Consider the following 24,929-nt stretch of genomic DNA (forward strand, 5'->3'; position numbering starts at 1 on the left):
GTACATTGGCCAAACCGGACAGTCTCTATGCAAAAGAATAAATGGACACAAATCTGACATCAGGAATCATAACATTCAAAAACCAGTGGGAGAACACTTCAACCTCTGTAACCATTAAGTGACAGACTTGAAGGTGGCAATTTTGCAACAAAAAAAACTTCAAAAACAGACTCCAAAGAGAGACTGTTGAACTAGAATTAATATGCAAATTAGATCCAATTAACTCAGGCCTAAACAGAGACTGGGAATGGTTGGGTCATTACACTAATTGAATCTATTTCCCTATGTTAAGTTCTCCTCACACCTTCTATGGGATGCATACTTCCACCTTTTCATGTTCTCTGTATGTATAAATATCTCCTGTCCATGTGTTCCATTCTATGCATCCAAAGAAGTGAGCTGTAGCTCACGAAAGCTCATGCTGAAATAAATTTGTTAGTCTCTAAGGTTCCACAAGTACTTCTGTTCTTTTTGAGGATACAGACTAACACGGCTGCTACTCTGAAACCGATAAATTGATAGATGACTTCAGGCAAGTCATTTCATCCCTCTACTCCTCAACTTCTTCATTTGTAAAATGGGAATAATGCTACTTAACTTCTGTACTTTTTGAGGTTTATAACTGAAATGTGATAGCCCTTTTAAGTGCCAAGATTCCAAAAGAAGTCAGAGCAGGAAAGTGTCCCACACTGAGGCAAGTATGCAGACCTGATTTTTTAATGTTGCCCAAGAGTCACAGTTACTTAAGTCAACAACTTTAAGAGGAGAATAAACAATACAGTATAAAGGTAAACGTTCTGCACGTAAGAATGTTTCTCCTCCCTTCCCTCAGCTGTGTCGCACTCTGTATTATCACTGTCATCAAAGGGAGTGTGTACAAGAACCTGAAAAACCAAACTAACCTGTCTGTAAGGAGTTCCATATATCACAGCACTGCAGGTGGCTTTACTTCCACAGTGCTGTGCGTTGCTGCAAGAAAGCCATCTCTTTCCCCTTGCTTCTGAGACCTCCTTTTGGACCTAAACATTGCGACGGGAATAAGCACCCATCTGCACGTAAGCTGAGTTTGTTTATTGATGTCAACATTTGTAAAACAGATTTCCAGCTGCCAAAGCAGCATGTGTGCTGGGGTGATTTATCAGTCACCTCTCTGATGCCATTTGTGTTTGGGCTTCAAAACACTTGTTCTGACCAACCCATTTAATTTCAATGTAGTAAATTATTGATCGAGACATGCCTGTCTCCTACCCAGGAATTGAACCTCAACAAATATGTTTTAACAAATGACCAATCCAGACCTGTCTCATTAAACCAAAAGGAAATTAAGTGCTTCTTGCAGCCCTGGATCAGCTGGAGCAAAACTAACATTGAAAAGATCTCCTGTTTAAACAAATGACTGCCCTTTGCCTTTTTTCCTTAAGAGTACATGGAAGCAGATATAGCACGTGTTTATAAACAGTACCGGGGTAATGCTGCAAAATTAATTGACATGACCTAAATCAATAATATTCTGTTCACCTAGAATATTTGAAAATAAATTAGTTCTCTTAGTGACCTTGAGCATAAATAGATTTAGCTGTAAAATACACAGTTGTATACAGGACTGACTGTGTAAATCAGGTACCTCTCTAAAATGGGAATTTCTCATTTGTAAATTAGGTTTGTCATCTACTATGGTATATTGCTAAGCCCTTTAGTGGTAGCAGCCTTGTCACTATAGCTGCAAGCCAGGTATCAAACTGGAGCTAAAGCTGCTTCAGATCTAGAGTTTTGCAGTTTGGAGAAATAAACTCTGTTCAAACCAAGCCTTACAGATCAGATGTATGTTCAGCTCTGAACTTTTCCATAATCTGATAGGTTTGTTTCTGGATCAGGCCCATCTTCACTTCTAACATGGTGGTGTTACCCAAAATGTATCTTTTCAGCCTTGGAAAATCCTCATGAAAACATCTTAGTCCTGGCATGAAATCTATTCACCCATCATAATGATGATGAGGTTGTAAAAACTATAAACCTATTTTACTTACCTAGCAAAAACTTACTCCAGGTGAAGGGATGATTAGATCCCTTCAAGGCAAATTCATTCTGTTATGTAAGTAGTGACAAATTTCCAAATGTTAGCACTAAAAATATATAGTTTTTAAAAAAATCAACTGCAGAATTATGTTTCTTCCACCCCCACCGATTATATGTATTTCTAGTAAAAAGTACTTTTAGAAACAGCGTTGAAACTTGCAGATGGTTTTTGTTTGGTTTTTTGTTTGGTTGACTGGTTGTTGTTGTCCTGCCACCTCTTGCCTGTTGACAGAGACAAAGGGTGTAAGACTGTCTCTGTTGAAGTCAATGGAAAAATTCCTTTTGACTTCAATAGTGCCAAGATTTCACTCAAAACTTTTTCTCATGTGGGAAGCAATAATTCACTCTTCTACAGGAATCAGGCATGAGGTGGTCCCAGACATCTGCATTTTCCAACAGCTTCTATGATATGTTGGATCAATGAGCTTCCAATAACATAGGAGACATCAGAGTTGCTTCTACCTGAAATGAGATGCACTTCTTGGTGTATTTTTTGCTTATTTTGCTCATGCTGGTGTATGTCTTCCGATGGCTGCCCCATTTTGAAGCTTAATTATTACAATTATTGCTGTAATACACATGGTTAAACTGACTGCAAAATATAGTGCTGGGGAGGACATTCCCCTTGTGCATATTGGCAGGGTTAGTGGTGGGGTTTCCCCTTCTATGAGGCACTGAACAGGGATTATCTGTTAATGTGAGATATGCTTACATGGTCCTATCAGTGTTCTATGATGGAAGAAGAATTGGGGGCATTGGAGACTAAGTTCTTCCTGTTTTCTTCTCCATTTCTCTATGAAGTCTCTATCTTGGTACTAAACTCTGTTTCTGTGTGGTTGCCACATTGCATCTAACCTGTCATAACTCCCTGCAATATGAAACCTCCATGATCTGATGCAAATATGGGAGTTTAATTGCTTTGACTGCAGAAGAATTAGGGGAGGATTTTGTGTAATGTTAGATCCTGCATCATCCATGAAGTAATAAACATGTCGTTGCTCTGCCCTTCTAACCTGTGTCTGAATAAGTATAGTATAGGGCACCAATTTCAGTGAATGGCATCCTACTACTGGAGGAGAAAGCACATAACTGACTCTTGCTACAATTTAATATTAAATACTACAGGTCTCATTTTTATTTATTCTTGAGCCGTGGCATTACCAGCTCTGCTCCTATAAAATCCTGAAATGTCTGGATTGCATTAGTACTATAGTCTGATGTTTTATTTTCAATTGTGGTGTTCATTAGCAAAATACATGTGTACATGTAACACTAGCGTCACACTAGGTCCACTAGAAACAATGTGGCAATATAGCAGCTCAAGTGATCCACAGTGTTTGAATGTTCATGTGTTCCATTCACATTAGAACAGTTCATTGGGTCCGTGTTGTTTCTGGAACATGTACACACATTGGACCCAATCTTCAGTATGGAAGATAATTTTGGGGACATCCTAAATGTTCCCATTCTCTTGGTCTGCTCCCATTTCATCCAGGTAAAGATTATGGCTCTCTCTCAATTCCACTAAAGAAAGAAGTGACAGTTTTCAGAGCATGTAAAGTAAATAAATCTCCTATCTTACAGGCCAAGATGCTGATGAACTGCTAAAGCATTACAATCATCTAACCACAGTCATCAATGCCTTGACTCCCACCCCCATTGTGCACAAAGATTACCATGGTTCACTAATGAACTATGTCAAAAGAAGCAGATGGCCAATACTGCAGTACAACTGACACAGCATGGATCTGGGTCCCTATGCCTACTGCAAACAGCTTGCCATTTTCTTTATTTTATTTTTTTATTTTTTGCATTATACTAAATGTTAATCTTTAAGACTATATATGATCATGTTAGCTTACTCAAGTTTCTTTCTGCTAGGAATGACCAGATATGGAGTTAGTCATGGAAGGCAGAAGAAACTAAGGTTGAAGAGATAAGAGTCAATTGTGTCAAATCTGTGGCAATTTACTTTGCACTTGTATATTCACTGCAGCACAACCATGGAGCTATTACTAGACATTGGAACAGTGACAGTCTCAGGCCATGTCTACATCTAAAATTTTGCAGCGCTGGTTGTTACAGCTGTATTAGTACAGCTGTATAGGGCCAGCGCTGCAGAGTGGCCACACTTACAGCAACCAGCGCTGCAAGTGGTGTTAGATGTGGCCACACTGCAGCGCTGTTGGGCGGCTTCAAGGGGGGTTCCGGGAACGCGAGAGCAAACCGGGGAAGAAGACCAGCTTCGCCGCGGTTTGCTCTCGCGTTCCCGAAGCCACCCTGCAAACCGCAGGGAAGGAGACCTGCTTGCTCGGGGTTCCGGGAACGAGAGAGCAAACCGGGAAAGGAGACCAGCTTCGCCGCGGTTTGCTCTCGCGTTCCCGGAGCCACCCTGCAAACCGCAGGGAAGGAGACCTGCTTGCTCGGGGTTCCGGGAACGAGAGAGCAAACCGCGGCGAAGCTGGTCTCCTTCCCCGGTTTGCTCTCTCGTTCCCGGAACCCCGAGCAAGCAGGTAAGGAGAACCGCTTGCTCGGCGGTTCGGGGAACGAGAGAGCAAACCGGGAAAGGAGACCAGCTTTGCCGCGGTTTGCTCTCTCGTTCCCGGAGCCACCCTGCAAACCGCAGGGAAGGAGAACCGCTTGCTCGGCGGTTCGGGGAACGAGAGAGCAAACCGGGAAAGGAGACCAGCTTCGCCGCGGTTTGCTCTCGCGTTCCCGGAGCCACCCTGCAAACCGCAGGGAAGGAGACCTGCTTGCTCGGGGTTCCGGGAACGAGAGAGCAAACCGCGGCGAAGCTGGTCTCCTTTCCCGGTTTGCTCTCTCGTTCCCCGAACCGCCGAGCAAGCGGTTCTCCTTACCTGCTTGCTCGGGGTTCCGGGAACGAGAGAGCAAACCGGGAAAGGAGATCAGCTTGATTACCAGAGGCTTCCTCCTTCCACGGAGGTCAAGAAAAGCGCTGGTAAGTGTTTACATTGGATTACCAGCGCTGGATCACCAGCGCTGGATCCTCTACACCCGAGACAAAACGGGAGTACGGCCAGCGCTGCAAACAGGGAGTTGCAGCGCTGGTGATGCCCTGCAGATGTGTACACCTTCAAAGTTGCAGCGCTGTAACTCCCTCACCAGCGCTGCAACTTTCTGATGTAGACAAGCCCTCAGTCTCTTGCAGATGGAAAAGCAGAACTGAGCCACAATGATTTTCGTTCCATTTTGTTGCTTGTTTCCAGACCACTAAAATTGAATCAATTACAGTTAAAGTTCACATGGGAGCTCAGAGGTGGGGTATCACAAACCTCACCTACAGAAAACTGTGTGTACGTGATTGTCCATCTGTCCTCTGGAATGGTCCCCCTGAATCCCTCTATTTCACAGACTATGTCTCATTTAAAATCTCATCTGAAAATGTAGCTTTTCTCCCTTGCCTAGATCTCTTAATTTCTCTCTCCCTTTATTGTTTCACAATAGAATTGTACACAATTCATAGACCAGTTTGAGAGGAAAGTGTCACACAGTGAAGTTTTCTATTATTATTAAACAAGTTTCTGCTTGAATTCCAGCTGTGACCATGCTTGAGAAACAAACTGAACTCCAGTTTGAGATTGATTTTCAGATACTACATATTGTCCATAAACCATGGAGTGTCTGATGTCTGCGCTTGTATCTGATTTACACTGTAAGCACCTCTGGTCCAGGACTATGTTTTGACCATTTGTTTGACAAGGGACCTGTTCGATAAATCAAAAAACGATCTTAATAACTAATGATATTCACCCTGACCATACGTCTGGTACTGTCCTATAGGGTCTGTTCTTCCCTTGGCTTTTACACACGTCACACACAAGAATCTATGGGAAAATTTCATACCACCAGCATTCATGTTTAGTCATAAATCTGCTTGCAGTTCCTTTTAAACCAATAATGTTCTTATTGAGCTCATTAACCCCTTCACTGCTGCCCCTGAAATTTTCAAGAGCTCAACTATTCACTTCCATGGAACTTTAAGTGGATGCAGCATGAACCCAAGGGTACTTTTCACAGATACATGCCATTCCACATTAAAGCAGTTATGGATGTGCCCTTATAACTTAGGTTCTTGATACTTTCTTGCCATGCTTTGACTATTATCTTAATATTTTAGGGGGATGTTGGACTCAGTCACTCACAGCACCTTTCTGCCAAACACAATGATCTGCGAACCCCTGATGTCTTGGACAGAATTGTTTGGGACAACTGAGGACTATTATCCCTCCTTTGATCATCAGACAGGTGTGTTCATAGACTCAGTTTGAAAAGAGGTGTTCAGTTAATATGTGTCCAGAACTGGACTGAATTTAACAGTGTTACCATTGGCTCTGATGGGAAATGGCCTGTGCATGTTGTGCTCACTGCTGAGCCTATTGCCACATTTATTTCTAATTCAAGCATTACTGCTCTGCTCAGGCATACAAGCTGACTGTGTGCGAGATAGGCATATGAATAGCAACAATAATGGTTTGCAATTCTATAGTACCTTTCAGCTAAAAATCATGTATCTACAGGAGACTTGTGTTGCTTACATCACTATAGTGTACGGAGCCCTCACAAACATTTAGTGGATTCCTCATCACAACATCCCTGTGGAATAGGGAAGCATTCTCCCCATTTTGCAGATGGAAAAGTGAGTCAGAGAAATCAAGTGATTTACTCAAGGTCACCCAGCAAGTCTGTGGCAGGAATTGAACCTAGATCTCCTGAATCTCACCCTCGTGACCCCCAAAAGAATTCCAGTGCTTTTCAGCTATCAATTAATTGTTTCTGAATTGGGCATTATCATCTTCATTTTGCAAGAAGGCAAACTGAGACTCACAACATTTCAGTGATAGTCCCCCTACATTACAGAGAGAGTCAAAAGCAGAGTCAGGAATAGATCCTTGTATGCCTGGCTCCCAACCTTTTGCTCTGTCCATTTGAAACACAGCACATGTTTTGAAGTCCCTTTGCCTATCGATGCATGTTATCCGTACTATGGAATAGTAATTTAGTTTGATAGTGACATCTCTTTGAATTTTCTGCAGTTTTATATAAATTTATTATCCATAGCAGCAATGACCAGTTAAATACATAGTTAACATGTAAGGTTTGGGATTTTAAAAACCAGCACAGATCTCTATGGATTGCAGTAATACATCAATATTAACTCAGTAATGCCCCCACTGGACTAGTTGCTGATTACTCCTGAATGTGTAGTGTACAATTTCCCCCCCACTGTGCATATGGAAATCCTACGCCTCGCCAGGACACAAGATTCATCTGGGGAGTATAGTTAGTTTTAAGGAATTCATTCCCAATGCCATGCTTTCAGGCCAGATCCCTGATATAGAGGTTCAGTTAGCATTTCCCATTAGAAATTCTTTTCCTTCCATAAGAGTTTGATTCAGTTCCTAAATAGCTGGATTTTTTTTCCTCTCCTCCCTCAGGCTAAATCATTCAACAGGCTCTAAAAATACAGCATAATTTCACTGATGTTACTGAGCCAGGCTTGAGGTGAAACTTGGATCTGACTCAGGTTTTCATGCAATATTTTTCTCCCATAAAACTACTTTTATGCCTTCAAATTACAGAGTTGGTGTTCTTACAGAACAGACCTTGTCCCCTCATGAGACAGTTTAAGTATTGAAGAATAGCACTTTTCAAAAAGCTTAAACCATAACAAGTTTGTGATCATCATAGACTTCATGCTTGTTTCTGTGGTGCAAACCTTGGCCATTCAAAATTTTCCATGTTATTAGAAATAGAATCTGCTCCAAAGGGAAACAGGTCCCTAATAGATTCATAGACTCTAGGACTGGAAGGGACCTCGAGAGGTCATCGAGTCCAGTCCCCTGCCCTCATGGCAGGTTAACTGAAGCTTTTTTGGTTTAAAATCACTTTCTAAAGAAGAATCTCAAGTGCTATGCAGGAAATAGAAGTTATTGTTTGTGGGAAATGCTCTGATTTTGAAATTTGTTTCCATTCTGAATCAAAACAAAAACAAAGAATTTCTAAGTTTCCTGTGAAACAAAATCTTGGCGGGGAAGAGCGGAGGAGAATCATTTCAGGTAAATCAGTGCGCTATTTCAATTTTGACTTTTTAAATTTTATATTATAAATTTCAGCCTGATCAAGATATCTTTCAGTTTTTTTCTAAATAAAATTAGGAATGTGTCAAGTTCAATGATTCTGCATTTCCCAATGGAAAATCATTCCATTGGAAAATGTTCTACCAGCTCTGAGCATCTTCATTAGCCGTTAGCAGTATACGGCCTCTGACATGTAGTTGTGCAGTTCTGACTCCATCTAGTTAAAGGTCAGTATTGCACATAGATACTGCAAGGACATTAAACTGTCTACTTTAAAGTAATTGAAATGTTTCATAAGCTTGACATCATTACCACTGTGCTGTGATTCTACCTGAGATCTCATACTAAGAGGGTTGGGCTGAGTATGTATGTGGCCTTCATTTGACCCTATCTGCAGCTGCATCTCCCCTTCAACTTTTTCTCCCTAGGATTGCTCAATGTTGGATGCTTCTTCACATTTCTAGCATCCTTTAGGGCTGCAATAATTTTTCCCATGAGCTGATTTAAAACATTCTTTTAGAACCCACTACATTGTTTTCACTTTTTTTTCTCTCCCAGTAGCCCAGGAACAAATTTCACACATATTTATATTATATCAGTGCTAGCAATGCTATACAAATAGACATAGGATAGAAAAAGAAGACAAATACTTCATTGATTTGAAGCACAAGAAGCATTTAGGCCAACAGAATAAGGTTTTCCCCAGGCTGTTATCTGGCCAAGATAAGAGTCAAGATACCTACACTTTTGGGGGAAAAGTACCATAGGACTTTGAATGTGCAAGTGTGAAGTGAGTTCCTCCTCACATAAAATAGTGGAGAAGACTTGACAAAACTGCAGGACCCTATAATGAGACAGGCAGAATTTCAGAGATGACTGAGTGCAAAGTGTAGCTCTGGTCTCACTTCTGTCTACATCACAGTTAGAACAATACTAGGAATAAAACACTTGTCTTTAAACAGAATTATGTCTTATAAGATTCTCGCTCACTTTCTCTTACAGTGTGGAACTGGTCTATGGAAAAGAGCTATAGAATTGATCTACTCTACAGATAAACATGTTATATATAACCAGGCTCTGCTACATTTGTCTGCTGGCATGGTTCATGTCAATTCAACAGCATTTTTCCCTGCACTAACATGTATATCTGGTTGGTTTGTCAGTACAGCTATGCATGAACCAGTGCATTCTGGGAAAATCTGGACAGGCTTCCTATATTGCCTTGAGTACAGAGCCAGGTTATAAACGTCAGTGGTAAAAATCCCTGTGCATGCTTGAGTCCTATCTACACTAAAGCTTTGATCCTTGTTACCATGGATAGAGCTTCTTCCTTTGGAAATCATGAGGCTTTTTGCCATTGTACATGCAGCCTTAGAGGTGGGACATGAATCCAAACTCTGATTTCAAATAACTCTTCTAGATTGCAAGGGGGTAAGTCCACAGAATTTAATTCCCCTGGGTTGGAATGTAACGAGCACACCAGGATTAAAATACTCAATCTGGCAAAAAAGTGCTATGGGGATAGTTAATGTAACATAAATCCAACCTTGAGGCAAGTAACACTCCACAACTTTGGAAGGGTCCAAGTCATGATTTGAACTCTGTGGCTCTCACTTATCTCTGCTTTCAACTTTCCCTCTCCCCTAGAGACCTGTAGTTATGGGTGCTGAAACTAAGGCTGCAGAGATGGGAGTGGGGGAGTGCTGCAGCATCCCCTGGCTTGAAGGGGTTTCCATTATATACAGGGTTTACAGTTTGGTTCAATGGTTCTCAGCCCCCCCACTATAAAAATTGTTCCAGCACCCCTCTAATTCTAGACACACTTCTGAAATGCTCCTGTGCTGGCTGCTGAGTGATTTATTTGCTCTCCACCTTCTCTCACCTGGATAGTTTTCACTTAGAATTTCACTATACAGCAAGGAAAAAATATCTGGTCCTTTCCCTCCCACTCAAAGGAAACTTGTATATCTCCTGTACACGCTCTATCCTATAGCCAATCTTTCTTCCAGAAAAGTATTCTAAATTGCGTAATCTTTTGGTTCAGTGCATACCCCAACAGAAGAGAGAGCTACTCAGAAAGCTAAATTTCAGTGTAAGGAGTAAAGGAAGAGCGCTGTTGAAAATGCCAGACCTTCATGTCAGCACCTGCTGAGTGCCCATGACAAATGTCAGCACTTTTTGGGGCCTTAGAATATTTTCTGATTCCAAAAAGAATGCAATCTTTTTAGAAGCCAATAGAGAAGCTAATCCTGACAAGACGTGTTCCATGAAAGGAGCATGCTATGGCCTTTATATTGCCAGCAAAGCTGATATTTATCATGATCAGGTCAAATCAAAATTTCAGGACCAGTTGTTTAAGTATTTTAAAGTTACTTACTGTACTTTTTAACTGTAGAGGAACAATTGCTTTTATCTTATATTACCCTAAGGGAATTAAAAATAGATATACCAAAGGAGCAAACTTCATTTAACTCTTCAACACATTGGAAGGAAGTTGTGGCCTTGACCCTCACCCCATCTCCTACATACACAGAAAAAAATCCAAACAGCTCAAGAGTCCCAAAAGTGCAAACAAGACAACACCAAAAATATAGGCTGGATTCATGCCTTGGTGCCTCCACCTGGTTTGGGAGTAAGGTAGGCTACCCTGTTCCAATTCTGTCAATGGGCCTGGAGACAACCCTCACAGTCTCCCACACTGTTTCTATACCTCTTCTGGCTAGCCTCCAGAGCCAGCGTTCCTGTGAAATACGGCTAACTTTCAAGCTGCTCTTCTCTAGCAAAAGGCCTGAGGGGAGATGGTGGCTGTACAACTGCTTCTCTCCCATTATGAATTAATCATCCTCTGGCACAGGTATATACAGAGTTCCAGAGCCTATAGAATCTGATCCTGTGTCAAACTGTGTATCACAACTGATCTTTCTTTATAAAGGATCAAACAAAATCTCAGATTTAAATATGCTCAAAGTTTTGAGAGTCCAAAACTCAAATCCAAAATTTGCATCTTTTGCCCACCTCTCCTCCTTTCTAGACTGCCTCCCTTGGATGGGATGATAGATCCCCAGGGGGTCTATGACACTTAAAAATGCGTTCAGCATTATTTTAATTCTATATGCACAAATAAATGGAGATATTTACAGTACATGGATGATACATGAAAGAACACACTTGTCCTGTAAGTTTTAAAACTTCATGAAAAAGATCTTATAGAAACTCATTTAGAATGCAAGATCAGTATTTCAGACATTGTCACAATTTTGAACCATTCTGTTAATTTCACTGGGGCAATTAAGTCTAAAACAACAGCAGCATTTACCCTAAAATAAACTGCCTGGCTAGATTGTTGACAAAAAAAAATGACAGTTCATATTGTTTGCATGCACTGCCATCTGATTGTATACTGCATAGATTTGTCATACAAACTGTGTCCCAAAACTAAATGTATGGGGTTAAAAATATAATCTGAACATGAAATAATAAATCCTGGCTGATTGATTGGAAAGAGGAATTAGGAAATCTAAAATGAGACAAAAGATGCTTTTAGAGGAGATTTGAATAGAAAGGAAACAATATCTTTCTAATCTAACTGCTTGTCTAGATATGTATAACATTTTTGTCCCTGTGGTAGTTCATTCCTGGCTATTTACTGTCACATATTTGCTCAGGCATGATTAGGAGAGGGCCAGAGCCTCTAGTGGTGTAAATTGGCATAGGTCTTTTAAAATGAATAGAGCAACAATCTCAAAGGCTGATATTTCTGTCATTGGCCCAGAATCTCTCCTGACACAAATCATTATACATCCTCAAGGACTCCAGTATAACCAAAAAAAAATTGTGTAAGTATAACGAAAAGAATTTGTCTAGCAAGTTAATAGAAATAATGAGTCTGGGAGACAGAATTTTGTTTTCATTTTTCACAGGCTCTAGTAAAATGCATCCAGAGTTTAAGAGCATTATAGTGTCTTTGGCTTTAATTCTAGTGGTTGCTCCATAGAGGCTGCACCTGCACAGACATCCAATCGGAACCTCTTGCAAGATGAAGGCCTTTTCCATGTATGTTTCCCTCAGTATTTGGTTTGCAGGTACAAAGCCTCCTATTACAGTTAGCTACAGATATTCTCTGTTAGCTCAAGTGGTAGAGATCTGTACATCTAAAGAAACAGTATTCAAATCCCAGCTCCCAGACATAGTAATAATGTCTGTTGACTACAACATATGCCTGTGTTACACTGCTCCTACTTTCAGCACCAGAGCTAGTTTTAAAGAAACTCTTCTACAAACAAATCACAGAAAAATAATTTTCAGGTTTTATCATAAAATAATAGTAACAAGCTTCTCCCACTGATTGAGAAACTTTTTCACATTTTTTGAAAAAATTTTGACACTTTTGACTGAAATATTTTTAGACTAAAATTTGCCTACCCACTCTACTAGCATCGTTCTTTCTCTTTCCTTTATCTGTCGGAGATGCTTACCTAAAAAGAACTTTTCCGGAAAGTACATATTGCACCATCTAGTGGCAGTCTCTAATATAACAAATAAAAAAAAAGTTCACACAACCCTAACACTTACTCTGTACTTCGGGATGAATTGCATGATGATAACTTGCTGGATATAGCTGTGAAAACAAGCATCTCCCTTGGTAATAAATTTATATTTACCTACCTGCCAGAGGTATTATTTAAAGCTTGTAGAGTGCTTTGAGACATTTCTCAAGTGACTCAGCCTCTCATTATGAGAAACATTGCTCATTTTTATTGCAAAATGTACTACGCGCTAGAGAAATTTGGTATCCCTTCCCTTTTATTGTTGACAATTTATTTACCTCAGAAAGAAATAACCATGAAATTGAGGAGTGAAAGAGAGTTATTTATGATAAAGGATTTGATCCCACAGTATTTTAATTATCCTGCATGAATATTTTTTGTGCCTCTCACTTTGGGTCTGTGTTTCACCTTGTGTATCACACTTGGGGGTGTGACAAATTGAGAGGAATGTTCTTTTGCAATCCTCCTACAATAATGTGCTACATACTAACTAATAATAATACCTTAGATGCAAAAGACTGTAATACTGGGCACCAAAACATAAGCAAACAGTATTAAAAGGAATACTCGAGGAAGCTTATGGCCTTACTAGAATAAGGTACAGGAACGTCTCTTGTCTGGAACTTGCTTACTGGAAAGAATTTCTTAATGTAAGTATTTCAGCTTCATTCCTCTCTTCTGCTGAATATCTTGCAGTTGGCGATTCTTGCTGGACATCTATTCACCCGGAATACTGGAGCAAACACAATATCTGTGAGTGGTTGCAGTTTTGCTGTGACCAATACAAGCTAGACGCCAACTGCATCTCCTTTTCCCACTTTAATATTACTGGCTTGCAGCTGTGCAGCATGACCCCGGAGGAGTTCACAGATGCTGCCGGCGTTTGTGGCGAATACCTTTATTTCAGCTTACAAAACATCAAGATACATGGTTAGTGTTTCAGAGATTAAATGCAAAACAAAAGAGCCTAAACTTTTGTGTGAATTTCATGTTAGTGGAAGGTTCTGGACTGACAGCCCTTGTTCTAAAGGCCCTTGTTTATTCACAGAAGAGGTGAAGCACCTCTGGTGTGTAGATACTACAGTGATCAGCCAATTAGCAATCCAACAGATAGCACAGGCAATGAGGTTACTGGCTTCCCAACTGTGACCTCTTAATGTCACTCAAGTCTGACATGACAGGTTCAGCTGTAGAAATAAAACCATAGCTCAGACTCCATGGTGTCTTCAGTCCTTGGCTTCTCCACTGAGACTGTCCTGGATGCAAAATGTGGTGTTTTAGCTCTGATAGAACTGGACTGAGACCACCAAACTCATTTCACATAGGCCAGCACAATATACTACTAGGTTCTTCTCAAAATATCAGAAGTTGCACTGTTTATCTGATGGTGGGCATGATGTTTTGTTTGGCACGTGCTATCAGTATAATGTGTAATACAAATCTGAGAGCCTCATTAATACGCTTGACATTATTCTCAAATACAATCAAATTTCTTTACTTATTTTCCACCTAATTTTTTGCTTCCTGAAAGATTAAAGATTTATTGCTGCTTAAGTGAATTTAGGCTCATAAACTTCTAAGCTATTATCTGTCTGTCCTAACTGAAGGAAAGTGAAATTTCTTCTACAGCTAGTCTTTATTTTAGATTCCAGGAGATGAATAGGATGGTTCCGCAGGGTTCAGTTCTGATGATAACTTAGATGGTTGACTTTTCATTGCCCAGGTCAGGGAGACTTAGCAGGTCTACTCCAGTGCCACGCTATTTTTCCCATCTCCAGATGGATTATAAAATGTTGGGTAATTTATTTATAGAGTTAGACCCAATCCTGCAATGCATTCCAGCTGCTTTGTGCCTCTCAGTGATTCAAGGCTTTCCTAAAGCTGGCTTACCTGGCTACTTTAGGATTCTCCTGGTCTGGGAGAATTGTTGAGTGGTGTAGAGTTGTCATAGGGCTACTGGCAACTGATGCACTAGGTATGTCCATGGCAAAAAGGGTCAGGGCCTAAGCATCCCTTCACTCTAACAATTCCTGGCTGCTAGAACAGCCCCTGGAGGGCCATGGATGGTTGACAGTGCAGGCCTTTCCCTACAATTGCTCCTTACTGCTAGGAGCCACTGTGGCTCCAGGTCCAGGAACTGAGAGCAGATAGACCAGAGGTGGGCAAACTATGGCCCGTGGGCCACATCAGGCCCATGGGACCCTCCTGCCTAGCCCCTGAGCTCTTGGCTGGGGAGGCTCACCCCCGGCTCCTCCCCTGCTGTTCCCTCTCCCCCATAGCTTCAGCTCACCCTGCTGCTAGTGCAATGCTCTAGGCAGCAGGGCTGCAAGCTCCTGGGGCAGCACAGCAAGGGGGCAGGGAGCAGGAGGGGGGTTGGATAGAGGGCTGGGGAGTTCAGGGTGGTAGCAGAGGTGGGGTACAGTCAAGAAGGGGGGGGAAGTTGGACGGGGCAGCAGGGGGCAGTCAGGGGCAGGGGTTCCGGAGGTGGTCAGGGAACAGGGGGGGTTGTATGGGGCGGGAGTCCCGGGGGGGGCTGACGGGGAGAGAAGCAGGAGGGATCAATAGGGGGTAGGGCTGTCCAAGCCTGGCTGTTTGGGGAGGAACAGTCTCCACTAACGGGCCCTCTATACAATTTTGGAAACTGGATGCAGCCCTCAGGCCGAAAACTTTTCCTGCCCCTGAGATAGACTGTCTCTCCTGTTTCAGAGTAGCAGCCATTTTAGTCTGTATCCGCAAAAAGAACAGCAGTGCTTGTAGCACTTTAGAGACTAACAAATTTATTTGAGCATAAGCTTTCATGGGCTACAGCTTACTTCATTGGATGCATGCAGTGGAAAATACAGTAGGAAGATATATATATACACAGAGAACATGAAGCAATGGGTGTTACCATACACACTCTAACGAGAGTGATCAGTTAAGGTGAGCTATTACCAGAAGGAGAGGAAAAAAATTGTTTGTAATGGTAATGAAAATGGCCCATTTCCAGCAATTAACAAGAAGATGTGAGGAACTGTAGAGGGGGAGAAAGAAGCATGGGGAAATAGTTTCCACTTTGTGTAATGGCCCATCCATTCCCAGTCTTTATTCAAGCTTAATTGAATAGTGTCCAATTTGCAAATTAATTCCAATTGAGCAATCTCTCATTGGAGTCTGTTTCTGAAGTTTTTTTGTGGTTGTAATATTGCGACTTTTAGGTCTGTAATCGAGTGGCCAGGGAGATTGAAATGTTCCCTACTGTATTTTCGATTGCATGCACCCGATGAAGGGGGCTGTAGCCCATGAAAGCTGATTCTCAAATAAATTTGTTAGTCTCTAAAGTGCCACAAGTACTCCTGTTCTTTTTGTCTCTCCTGTGCTTTCCATGTTCCTCACATTCACTTCCCAGAGGAGAAGGAAAAACAGCTTGACTCCAATGTGACAGACATGTGATGAGCAGACAGAGCAGACCAGGAATGGACGAGGAGCAGAGAAGGACAGTGACAGGTTGGCAGCAACCGACATGAGGGGGACAGGGACAGGCTGAGTGGGAGAAGAACAACTGGGAACAAGTTGGTGAAGGGACATGCTAGGAGTTGATGCTCCAGGGATGAATCAGGGTTGTGCAGTAAATGAGGCTGTTGTCCATAGGAACCCTGCCATACTGGTTGCAGAAGTTAGAATGTGGGTGGTGAGTGAGACGGGACTGCAGGGGAAAAAATGGTCTTGTGTTTTTAAGCAGTTGACTGCTGCTCTGGAGTACTGGCCTCTGCCACAGAATTCCTATGTGCTGCTGGGCAAGTCACTTGGGAGGAGACTTTCAAAAGCACTAAAGGATTTAGGAATACACATCCCATTGAGCGCCACAGAAAATCCCATAAGGAAATTAACAATTCTGTATTAAGTGCTGGTGTTGAACTACGTTCCCTCTAAGCTTTGCGGCTGCACAGCAGCCTATTAAGCGTCGCGCAGGTGCTCAGGGCTGCGGCAGGGAGAGATTCTTCTCCCCCAGACCCAGACCCAACCCAACCCAACCCAGCCACAGACTTGCCACGGCTGTGGGAGAGGCATCTCTCCCACAGTCCCAGCCCAGTCTGGCCCGGAGCTTCTGCGGAGTGCCTCGTTCAGCCACAATGCATGTTTCCAAGCCCTTCTCTTGCCAAGGCTTTGGCACAGTGGCAGCAGCATGAGTCAAACACTCTTTGAAAGCAGCTCTTTGCCATTATAACCCATGCAGCAGTTCAGTGTGCTCCCCCGGCTCACCCAGACAATAGCCAGGGAGTCACCTAATGAGTGAGTACTAGGTGCAATCCAGGCCACAGCTGTTTGGGGTCGAGGAAGGGGCGCCTCTCCCACAGCCACAGCAAGTCCGGGCCAGGCTGGGTTGGGGCCATGGGAGAGGCACCCCTCCCACCTAGCCCAGGTGTTACTGTGGGGAAAGAGAGCTGGGGGTAATCCTATCTCCCTGTCACAGCCCCAGGGCAGCCTGCACCCCAACCCCCTCATCCCTGGCCCCACCTCAGAGCCTGCACCTCAGCCAGAGCCCTCACCACTATCCCTGCACTTCAACCCTCTGCCCCAGCCCAACCCCAGAACACACACCCCCAGCTGGAGCCCTCATTCCCCCACACTCTAATCCTCTGCCCCAGCCCTGAGCCCCCTCCCACACTCTGAACCCCCTGGCCCCACCCCCACCTCATGAATTTTTTTATGTGCACCAATATGGAGGTGATGTGTCACACATCACCTCCATATTGGTACACATAACAAAATTCATTCCGCACATGGATGGGAAAAATTAGAGGGAATGCTGGTGTTGAATGGTATGCAGTAAATAAGGCCTGTGATGAGAAATTATGAGAAATGTTAAATAGCTGTTTATTCAGTGTTCACCATCCATCCTGCATACTGAATTAGGTTGGGGTCCTTAGAAAAAAATCATATGTGATTATGTAATTAAAGGCCTTATCATAACGCATATGCACAAAGAGGCCAAATTAAGGTTATACAGGCAACCTTAACTTTGGCATTTCCTAAACTGAGTGCCTGATTTTGCAACCTGAATTTTCGTTCACTGTATGGGTCTTTGGCATAAGCACTGACTCCATGAGTACTCTGGGGCTGGAGTACCCCTGGGGAAAAATTAGTGTGTGCTCTGCACCCACTGACAGCCAAGTTCCCCTCACCCCCTGCCCCACGTCCTCCTCTTCCCCTGAGCGTGCCATATCCCCACTCCTCCACCTACCTCCCAGCGCTTCCTGCCCGGCCGCCACCAAACAACTGTTTGGCAGCATTAGCACACTCCAGGAGGGAGAGGCAGGATCGGGAGCGTGGCACGCTCAGAGGAGAAGGTGGGAAGAGGCGGGGCCTCATGGACAGGGTGGAGTAGGGGTGGGGCCGGGGGCAGAGGGGGGCATCGAGCACCCAGGGGAAAGAGGGGAAGTCGGCACCTATGGTCTTCGGTATGTGATACATTTATTAAATGGTGTAAGCACTCTTGCTGCTGTACAGAGATGCCACTGTAGTATGGACTTTGCTACAAGAGAGGATCTCAGCTTGAAGCAGTAGAGGGAGAAGTGAAGAAATGGGCTTTTAAGGAGAGATCTGATGAAGAAAGATGGACTAATCCAAGTGTATAGGATAATAAAGAAAACAGCAAAAGTGAGAGCTAGAGAAAGATCTAAAGGGATCAAGTAGACAGGAAGCCTGGCACAAGCCAAAAGAGCACAGTGGGGCAATTAAGAGGTAATGAGAGTAGGGAAGCATGCTGAGGTAGGTGATACCTGTTTAGGACCTTGAAGACAAGGATGAGGAGCTTGAACTTGTTACAGGAAGTAAGAGGAAGCCAGGAAAGGGATCTGAAGATGATAGTGACAAGGTCAGAGAAGTGGGCGGGAAAGCTGATCTTTAGCAGCAGCCTTTGCATAGACAGGAGACTCATCTTCCTTGTTGCAATTTGTTTTTCTATAGTCGCTATTGTGAGTTTATATCCATGCATTCTAATATAGTGGGGAAAGGGCTCTAGCTGTGCCTTAAGATTCAATGTAAGGTCATTCTGCACAGTGTGTGAATAGAGAATTGAACACTGGATTGCATGTTTTCCTCCCCATAGGTATTTCCTTTTTTACTGACACTGAAGAAACCAAGCCAACTATCAAAGATTGTAAGTAACCTTATTATGTACATGCAAAGCTCTGTTCACTAGGAAAGGTGTGGTGTGTTCTATGATTAGCAATACTTCCTGAGGCAGCAGTTCAAGGGATTTTTACAAGTGAGAAAATACTCCAAAAGTTGTCTCCACTTGAATGCTTTTAATTACAGACTCTTGTGGTGGGTAGGGAGACTGGTGAGGAACCCAACATAGGCTCATTTTCTCCCTCTCCCCTAAGGATCTAGCACTATCACTGTAGTGCAGTGCAGTGATGGCCTGTGGTTCTAGAACCACATTCAGCTCTTGCAGAGTCCCTGGGTATGGCTGGCTTACTCGTGTTCTGCCTGGCTATAGGAAGTATGGAAAACCCTCTGACACAGGACCACGTGTTTCAAGGCAGCACAGAGAGCACTGAACAGATGACCCGAGCTGCCAAAATGTCACTCCAGGAAGTGGATGGGGAAGCACACTGATACATTGTCCTGTCATCACGTGATGATAGTGCTGTGGCACTGTCTCATATGTAATTCTAGTTAATGCCATTTGGGCTGGCAGCAGGGTCTGAATCCCAGAGTTTCAGCACTAAAAGAATGAGTCTCTTCTTCAACTAAAGGAGTAAGAACTTTCACAAGAGGCTGCAGCAAACTCAGAACCCGCTGGGGATCAGCCCTTCGAAAGGGACATCTAATACACACTGAAGAGTGGGTTGCACAATAATGCAAAGTTCTGACCCCAGGCATCATAAAGTGTTTCCCACCTGATTATTTTGTAGCCCTCTGCTACTCCATTCAGTGAAGGGGCTTTCCAGATTTTCTTTGTTTTAGTACCATTGCTACAGAGAGAGCCCCAATACTCACCTGGAAGAACTTGCTATCCCTATCTGTGTGCAAGGCAGGACAGGTCTGCTGATTTGTAGAAGGTACAGAACTAGTGGTGTTAATCAGCTTTTGAGATCCCTCCTTCAGTGCCATCTGACCAGCTCTGTTTATGTCACGGCAACATCATGACCGGCCCCCTTTCTCAAATTGGGTGATATGGCTTGCGTCTCTGCAGTGGTGTTACCAAATCTCACATTCACCTATTGCTGTAGCACTTTGGCCATATGAACCCTCAACCATAGTGCAGTCTGAGTTCTAAAGTCCTAGGTTCCACATCACAGATGTATATGCTGTTGATGAAGACAGCCCTAAATTCCCTAAAACTGTAGATGATATGTAAAATGGTTTCATTCTTTTTTTTCCTTTGTGGTGTTTGTCTCTGTCAAATTGTTCAACTTCAAGTTAATTATTCACTTCGGTTTATCTTTATGATAAAGGTTTTTTAAATTTAACAACAGATCACATGCCCAGTTTGACTCAGTGTTGCATGACATTTAACTAGGTGAACACGGTGCCCTTTTGACCACATTTTCACCAGACTCTAATTCCTCCTCCTTCACGTGTCACGTTATTTTGTAATTCCGTTCCAGACAATGATAAGGCTTGCCTGAGAACAGGGGGCTCTAAGAGTCAAGAGTGTCACAGCCACGGGAGAACAAGTAGGTATATATTTGAAAAGCAGAAATTGTGCTTGAAAGATTATGAGACATATAAAGCCAGGGTTTCAAATGCTTGTCACAAAAAGGGGTGAATCACTTAGTGATACCCCAGGTAAGCTAAACATAAAGTGGTGGTTGGTACAACTCTCACAATTGTAGCATGAGTCTCATTACATGGGTGCTTTCTTGGAATCAGAAGAATCTCAGCTTTCATTTTATTATAAAGGTAAGCTTCTGGCTTTCAGAGTTGTGAAGAAAAGCTGGAAAACGAAAACTGAGTGTAACCTAAAGCCTCAAAATCCAGAAGGCAAATAAACAAACCCAAATGAATTATTTTTTAAAAAAAAACTCATGATTTTTTGAAGCCACTCATGATTTTGGAAGGCCTGGCTGAAGATTGTTGAATGCTTGAGGTTGGTAATTGGGTTTGTAGCTTCCCATTTGCCTGATTCCTGGGACATTGCTTACTCAGAATCTCCTTAAGCATGACCATGCATGCACACACAGTAACCAGGTTTGTACACTTTCTTCGGAAGTTCTTGTCCCTTCCAGAGCATTTGAGACTCAGGCAAGCCTCAGGCTTGAATTGTAGTACCACAGAGACATCTACCTTGTGGGGAAGTTTGCTCACCTGCTGCCAATGTTGTAAATGTTCCTGGATAAAGGGGAATTTGATTGCAACTGGTAATCCAGAACCTTTTACCAGCACTAAATTCATGTCAAACCTTTTGAAATTAATCTAAAGGTGGTCTTTAAAAATAATCCCCAAATCCAGCTGTCCTTTATTAGGGAGTTCCATTACTAGTTTGTGGAAATCCACACTGATTCCTGGAGGCTAAACCTATCAAGGATGCAACTTCATCCCAACTTTTTGAAGGACAAAAATTCAAAATTTTACAGGAGTAAATTGCAGATTCTAAAATTAGTTCCTTTTCAAGTTCAGCCTGCAGCAGGTAATTTGAATCCTCTTACAGATAAGTAATGCGCTTGATTTTGTAAGCAAAATGGATGCCAGAGACAAGTGGTTAAAGATCTTGAGCACATTGACAAACCTGCTGTACTGATTATTTGTATTGTTATAGTACTGCATCTCTGAAAGTCTGTTAATCTTCTGTCCTTTTCCTGCTGAAGGCCTGCAGAGTTCTCACTTGTGGGAATTTGTAAGAGACCTCCTCCTGTCTCCAGAAGAAAACTGTGGCATTCTCGATTGGGAGGATAGAGAACAAGGCATCTTTCGGGTTGTTAAGTCAGAAGCCCTGGCAAAGATGTGGGGACAAAGAAAGCGAAATGACAGAATGACATATGAAAAACTGAGCAGAGCTCTCCGGTGTGTTAGTAGGTGAAAATGCCACCACATTACTAATGGTGTGTTATATGAGTCCATTTCACACAATTATATTGATTGCATAGCTTTTTAGTGTATTATCCAAAGGTCATGAGACAGAATCATGGCTCTTTTGGTTACAGATAAGATTACAGGGCCAGATTTTCACCAGGTATAAATCACCTTAATTCCATGGAAGGCAATAGAGCTATTCTGACTTACACGAGCTGAGAATTTGGCCCATGGCTTAGCAGTTCATTCTGAATTGTGGCCATCTTAGAAGCAAAAACACACATGCAATGTTTGTTTTAAAAGGAGCAAATTTCACCCTTCAAGAAGTCTGGGAAAGCTTTAAACTCTATAATGCAACTTGATCTGGGGGTGTGAAAATATCCATTTAACAGAAAGAAAGGATTGCTGTTTGATGGAAAACATCAGACTGACTGCTCTGTTATGTTTCTATTGTGTACTACTTGGGAACAATTCCTTTAAAGTAAATACCACTTCTATTTTGTACCACTGCAGGTATTATTATAAAACTGGAATTTTGGAACGCATAGACAGAAGGCTAGTGTACAAGTTTGGAAAGAACGCCCATGGGTGGCAGGAGAACAAGCTATGAACTAACAGTCCCATGCATCAGACTGATTATGCACTCTGCAACAGGAAGTGTCTGACTGCAATAGACATTTGAGAGAAGGATTTTTTCTCCTGCATCTCTCCTCTACGCCAGTCTGGAGCCGACAACTGTTTCTGAGAGATTGGCCAGAGCAACACATGACAGCACATGAATGGGGTGGCTCTTCCCCATTATCAGGGCTGGTTCGAACTTTTTTGCTGTCCCAAGCAAAAAAAAAAGAGTGTCGCCCCGCAGTAACACCCCCTACCACAAGCACCGCCAAACCCTGCCCCCCCAAGGGCTGCACCGCCCAAGCCTCCCGCCCCACCTGAGCGCCACGCCGCCCAAGCCCCCCTGAGCGCCGCGCCGCGCCACCCAAGCCCCCCGCCCCCCTGAGCACCGCGCCGCCCAAGCCCCCCGCCCCCCTGAGAGCCATGCCACTCAAGCCCTCCCCCCGAGCGCCGCACTGTGCCGCTCAAGTCCCTCCCAAGCACCGCGCCGCCCAAGTCCCCTCCCCCCCAAGCGCCGCTGAAGCTCCCCTCCCCTCTAAGCACCACCTGACCAAAACAAAAACAAACTAAAAAAAACTCTCTAGCGCCACCCGGCCAAGCCAAAAAAATAAACCAAGCACCGCCCCACCCCCAAGGTGCCGCCCCAAGCACGTGCTTGCTCGCTGGTGCCTGGAGCTGGCCCTGCCCACTATATACTTTATAACCAGCATTAGCTCGTGCATAGCTTTTATGAAAATAACATGTGTGATGCAGCTCAAGGTTTTGTTAAGATGAATTATTTTTATCTGTGGCACCTCTTCCTGTGCCAAGAAGGGCTCTCTTTTGTCATTGCCTATCAGCTCTCAGTATGAAATTCCTGCTAACATTTAAAAGGAGAGAGAGAGAGAGAGAGAGATAAGGTTGTTAAATATTTTGCAGAACATAGTCTTTTTTTCCTTCCCTTAGCTAGAAAGTCAGTATTTTGGTTCATCTAGAGGCAATACCATTGCTGTCAGCGTGTGTTCCAAGGGCCCGAGTCTCAGGTCTGCTACGCTCCTTTGTGGTGGAAGATCTGGCCAGCTCAGAGTCATCGTCCGTTCCCCCTCCCCCCATATATCCACAGAATTAATCTGTCCAATCAAGCCAGTCAGCCATAAGAAAAACAGAGTTTTAAGCACTAATCTGATTTCCTCACTTAGCTACTAATTTGACTTTTGCAAATGTATTTTGCAGGTTTTACTGTACATGCTATGAACGGTTCACTGCAAGTATTGAATAACTTTTATCTGTGTTATGTTAGTTGTGACTGATCACGTGGTATTAATTCTGTCCTTGATTGGGTTGGCATAAATCTTACTGCAAGCACTTTTGGTGCAACTATTTATCTTTGAACTAAAAATTGACTGTCCACAAACACTCACATGAGAGTTTGAACCTCCATGAAGGTGAGGTTCCAGTATTTCCAGTGTTTGGGGAAAGCAACCCTTGAAAAGGAGCAAGCGTCATTAGAACAGATGCAAATAAATAGTTGTTGAAAACTGTATAAAGAATTCACCCAATCTCTACAGAGAATGGCTGAGAACTTCAAAGCAGTCTACAGCATAGAGCCACATGTTAATTTAAGTTAATATGTAGCTAAATGCCGTTGACTGCTCAAATTTCAACCAATGACTACATTTGTTAGAGTAGAAGGTAGTATCTGAACAATTCAATGTTATTTTTGAAAGCTACATAGATGTACTATATTTTAACAAAAATATTGCTCTTTCCACCTCAAGGGCTCAGGCATCCCCTCTTAGTACTACCTGAGATGGCACTTTGAGGGTATAAATGAGGTTCTTTTCTTGCTTTCAAATGAGTCGCTCTTCTGCGTGTTTGTAGTGTTGTGTGTTATCATCACTGTCCCCTTTACACAACTCTGTTTCTTTTAAATTCAAAATATAATTTTACTAGTAACAATTGTTTCTTTTTGTTCATAAAGACTTGGGTGGTTGGTCCTATTAGTCAGGACTGGCCAACAAGTAAGCAGCAAGCTAAATGCTGCAATGACACTTAGGCTGGTGCTGTGCTCAGGACACTAGGAAGTCAATGGGGATGCAGAATGGCGTCACCTGACTGTAGCAGGCATTGGAAATGTGCTTCTTGGGCTTAACCCCTGCTACAGCTGCAAGATCAAGCCCTAAGGGTCACTCGAAATATTCCTCTCACTGTGTTTCCCAGCTTCATCCAGAAATCGTGTATCTCTGTGAATGGATTCCTGTAGTTGCAGCTATTCAAAGTAGCTTTTATTTTTATTTGGTTAAATGCTATGTAGGTTTTGAGTAGACAGGAGAAGCCCTTCAGAAAGATAGGTATCAAAGTGGTATCAGAAAGTTAGGGTATCAAAGTGGTATCAGAAAGTTTGAGTGCTGCCAGTTACTGCTACTGCCCATCACTTGGCAAGTGAGAGCAACTTTGCAGAAATAGAATATTATCATTGTGTATCATGGCCATGACAAGGGCATTAAACCTAGATTCTAAAAAAAACCTCATTTTAGGACCAAAAAACAATATGCAGCTGAAGGCTGAACATTTTAAAATACAATCTAAATTTTACAAATATTTCACA

The 24,929-nt window shown here is 42.8% G+C and overlaps 1 protein-coding gene across 4 annotated transcripts; it reads left to right on the forward strand.

Annotated features, from left to right (window-relative positions):
- The first annotated feature begins 947 nt into the window (after positions 1-947).
- Positions 948-22,675, forward strand: ELF5 (E74 like ETS transcription factor 5). Of its 4 annotated transcripts, none has more exons than XM_030560064.1 (7): positions 948-1,055; positions 6,215-6,342; positions 13,418-13,651; positions 18,813-18,863; positions 20,320-20,388; positions 21,520-21,727; positions 22,238-22,675. In XM_030560064.1, exons 2-7 carry the CDS (start codon positions 6,219-6,221, stop codon positions 22,332-22,334), a joined length of 783 nt encoding a protein of 260 aa, XP_030415924.1. In that variant the 5' UTR covers positions 948-1,055; positions 6,215-6,218; the 3' UTR covers positions 22,335-22,675. The 4 variants fall into 4 exon arrangements, with proteins under 4 accessions (XP_030415924.1, XP_030415921.1, XP_030415925.1 ...); XM_030560061.1 differs by lacking the exon at positions 948-1,055 and adding an exon at positions 5,247-5,353; XM_030560065.1 differs by lacking the exon at positions 948-1,055 and adding an exon at positions 5,247-5,353 and having other exon boundaries at positions 21,520-21,723.
- The last annotated feature ends 2,254 nt before the right edge of the window (positions 22,676-24,929 follow it).

This window comes from Gopherus evgoodei, chromosome 4 (genome assembly GCF_007399415.2).
Source record: "Gopherus evgoodei ecotype Sinaloan lineage chromosome 4, rGopEvg1_v1.p, whole genome shotgun sequence".
Classification (NCBI taxonomy): Eukaryota; Metazoa; Chordata; order Testudines; family Testudinidae; genus Gopherus; species Gopherus evgoodei.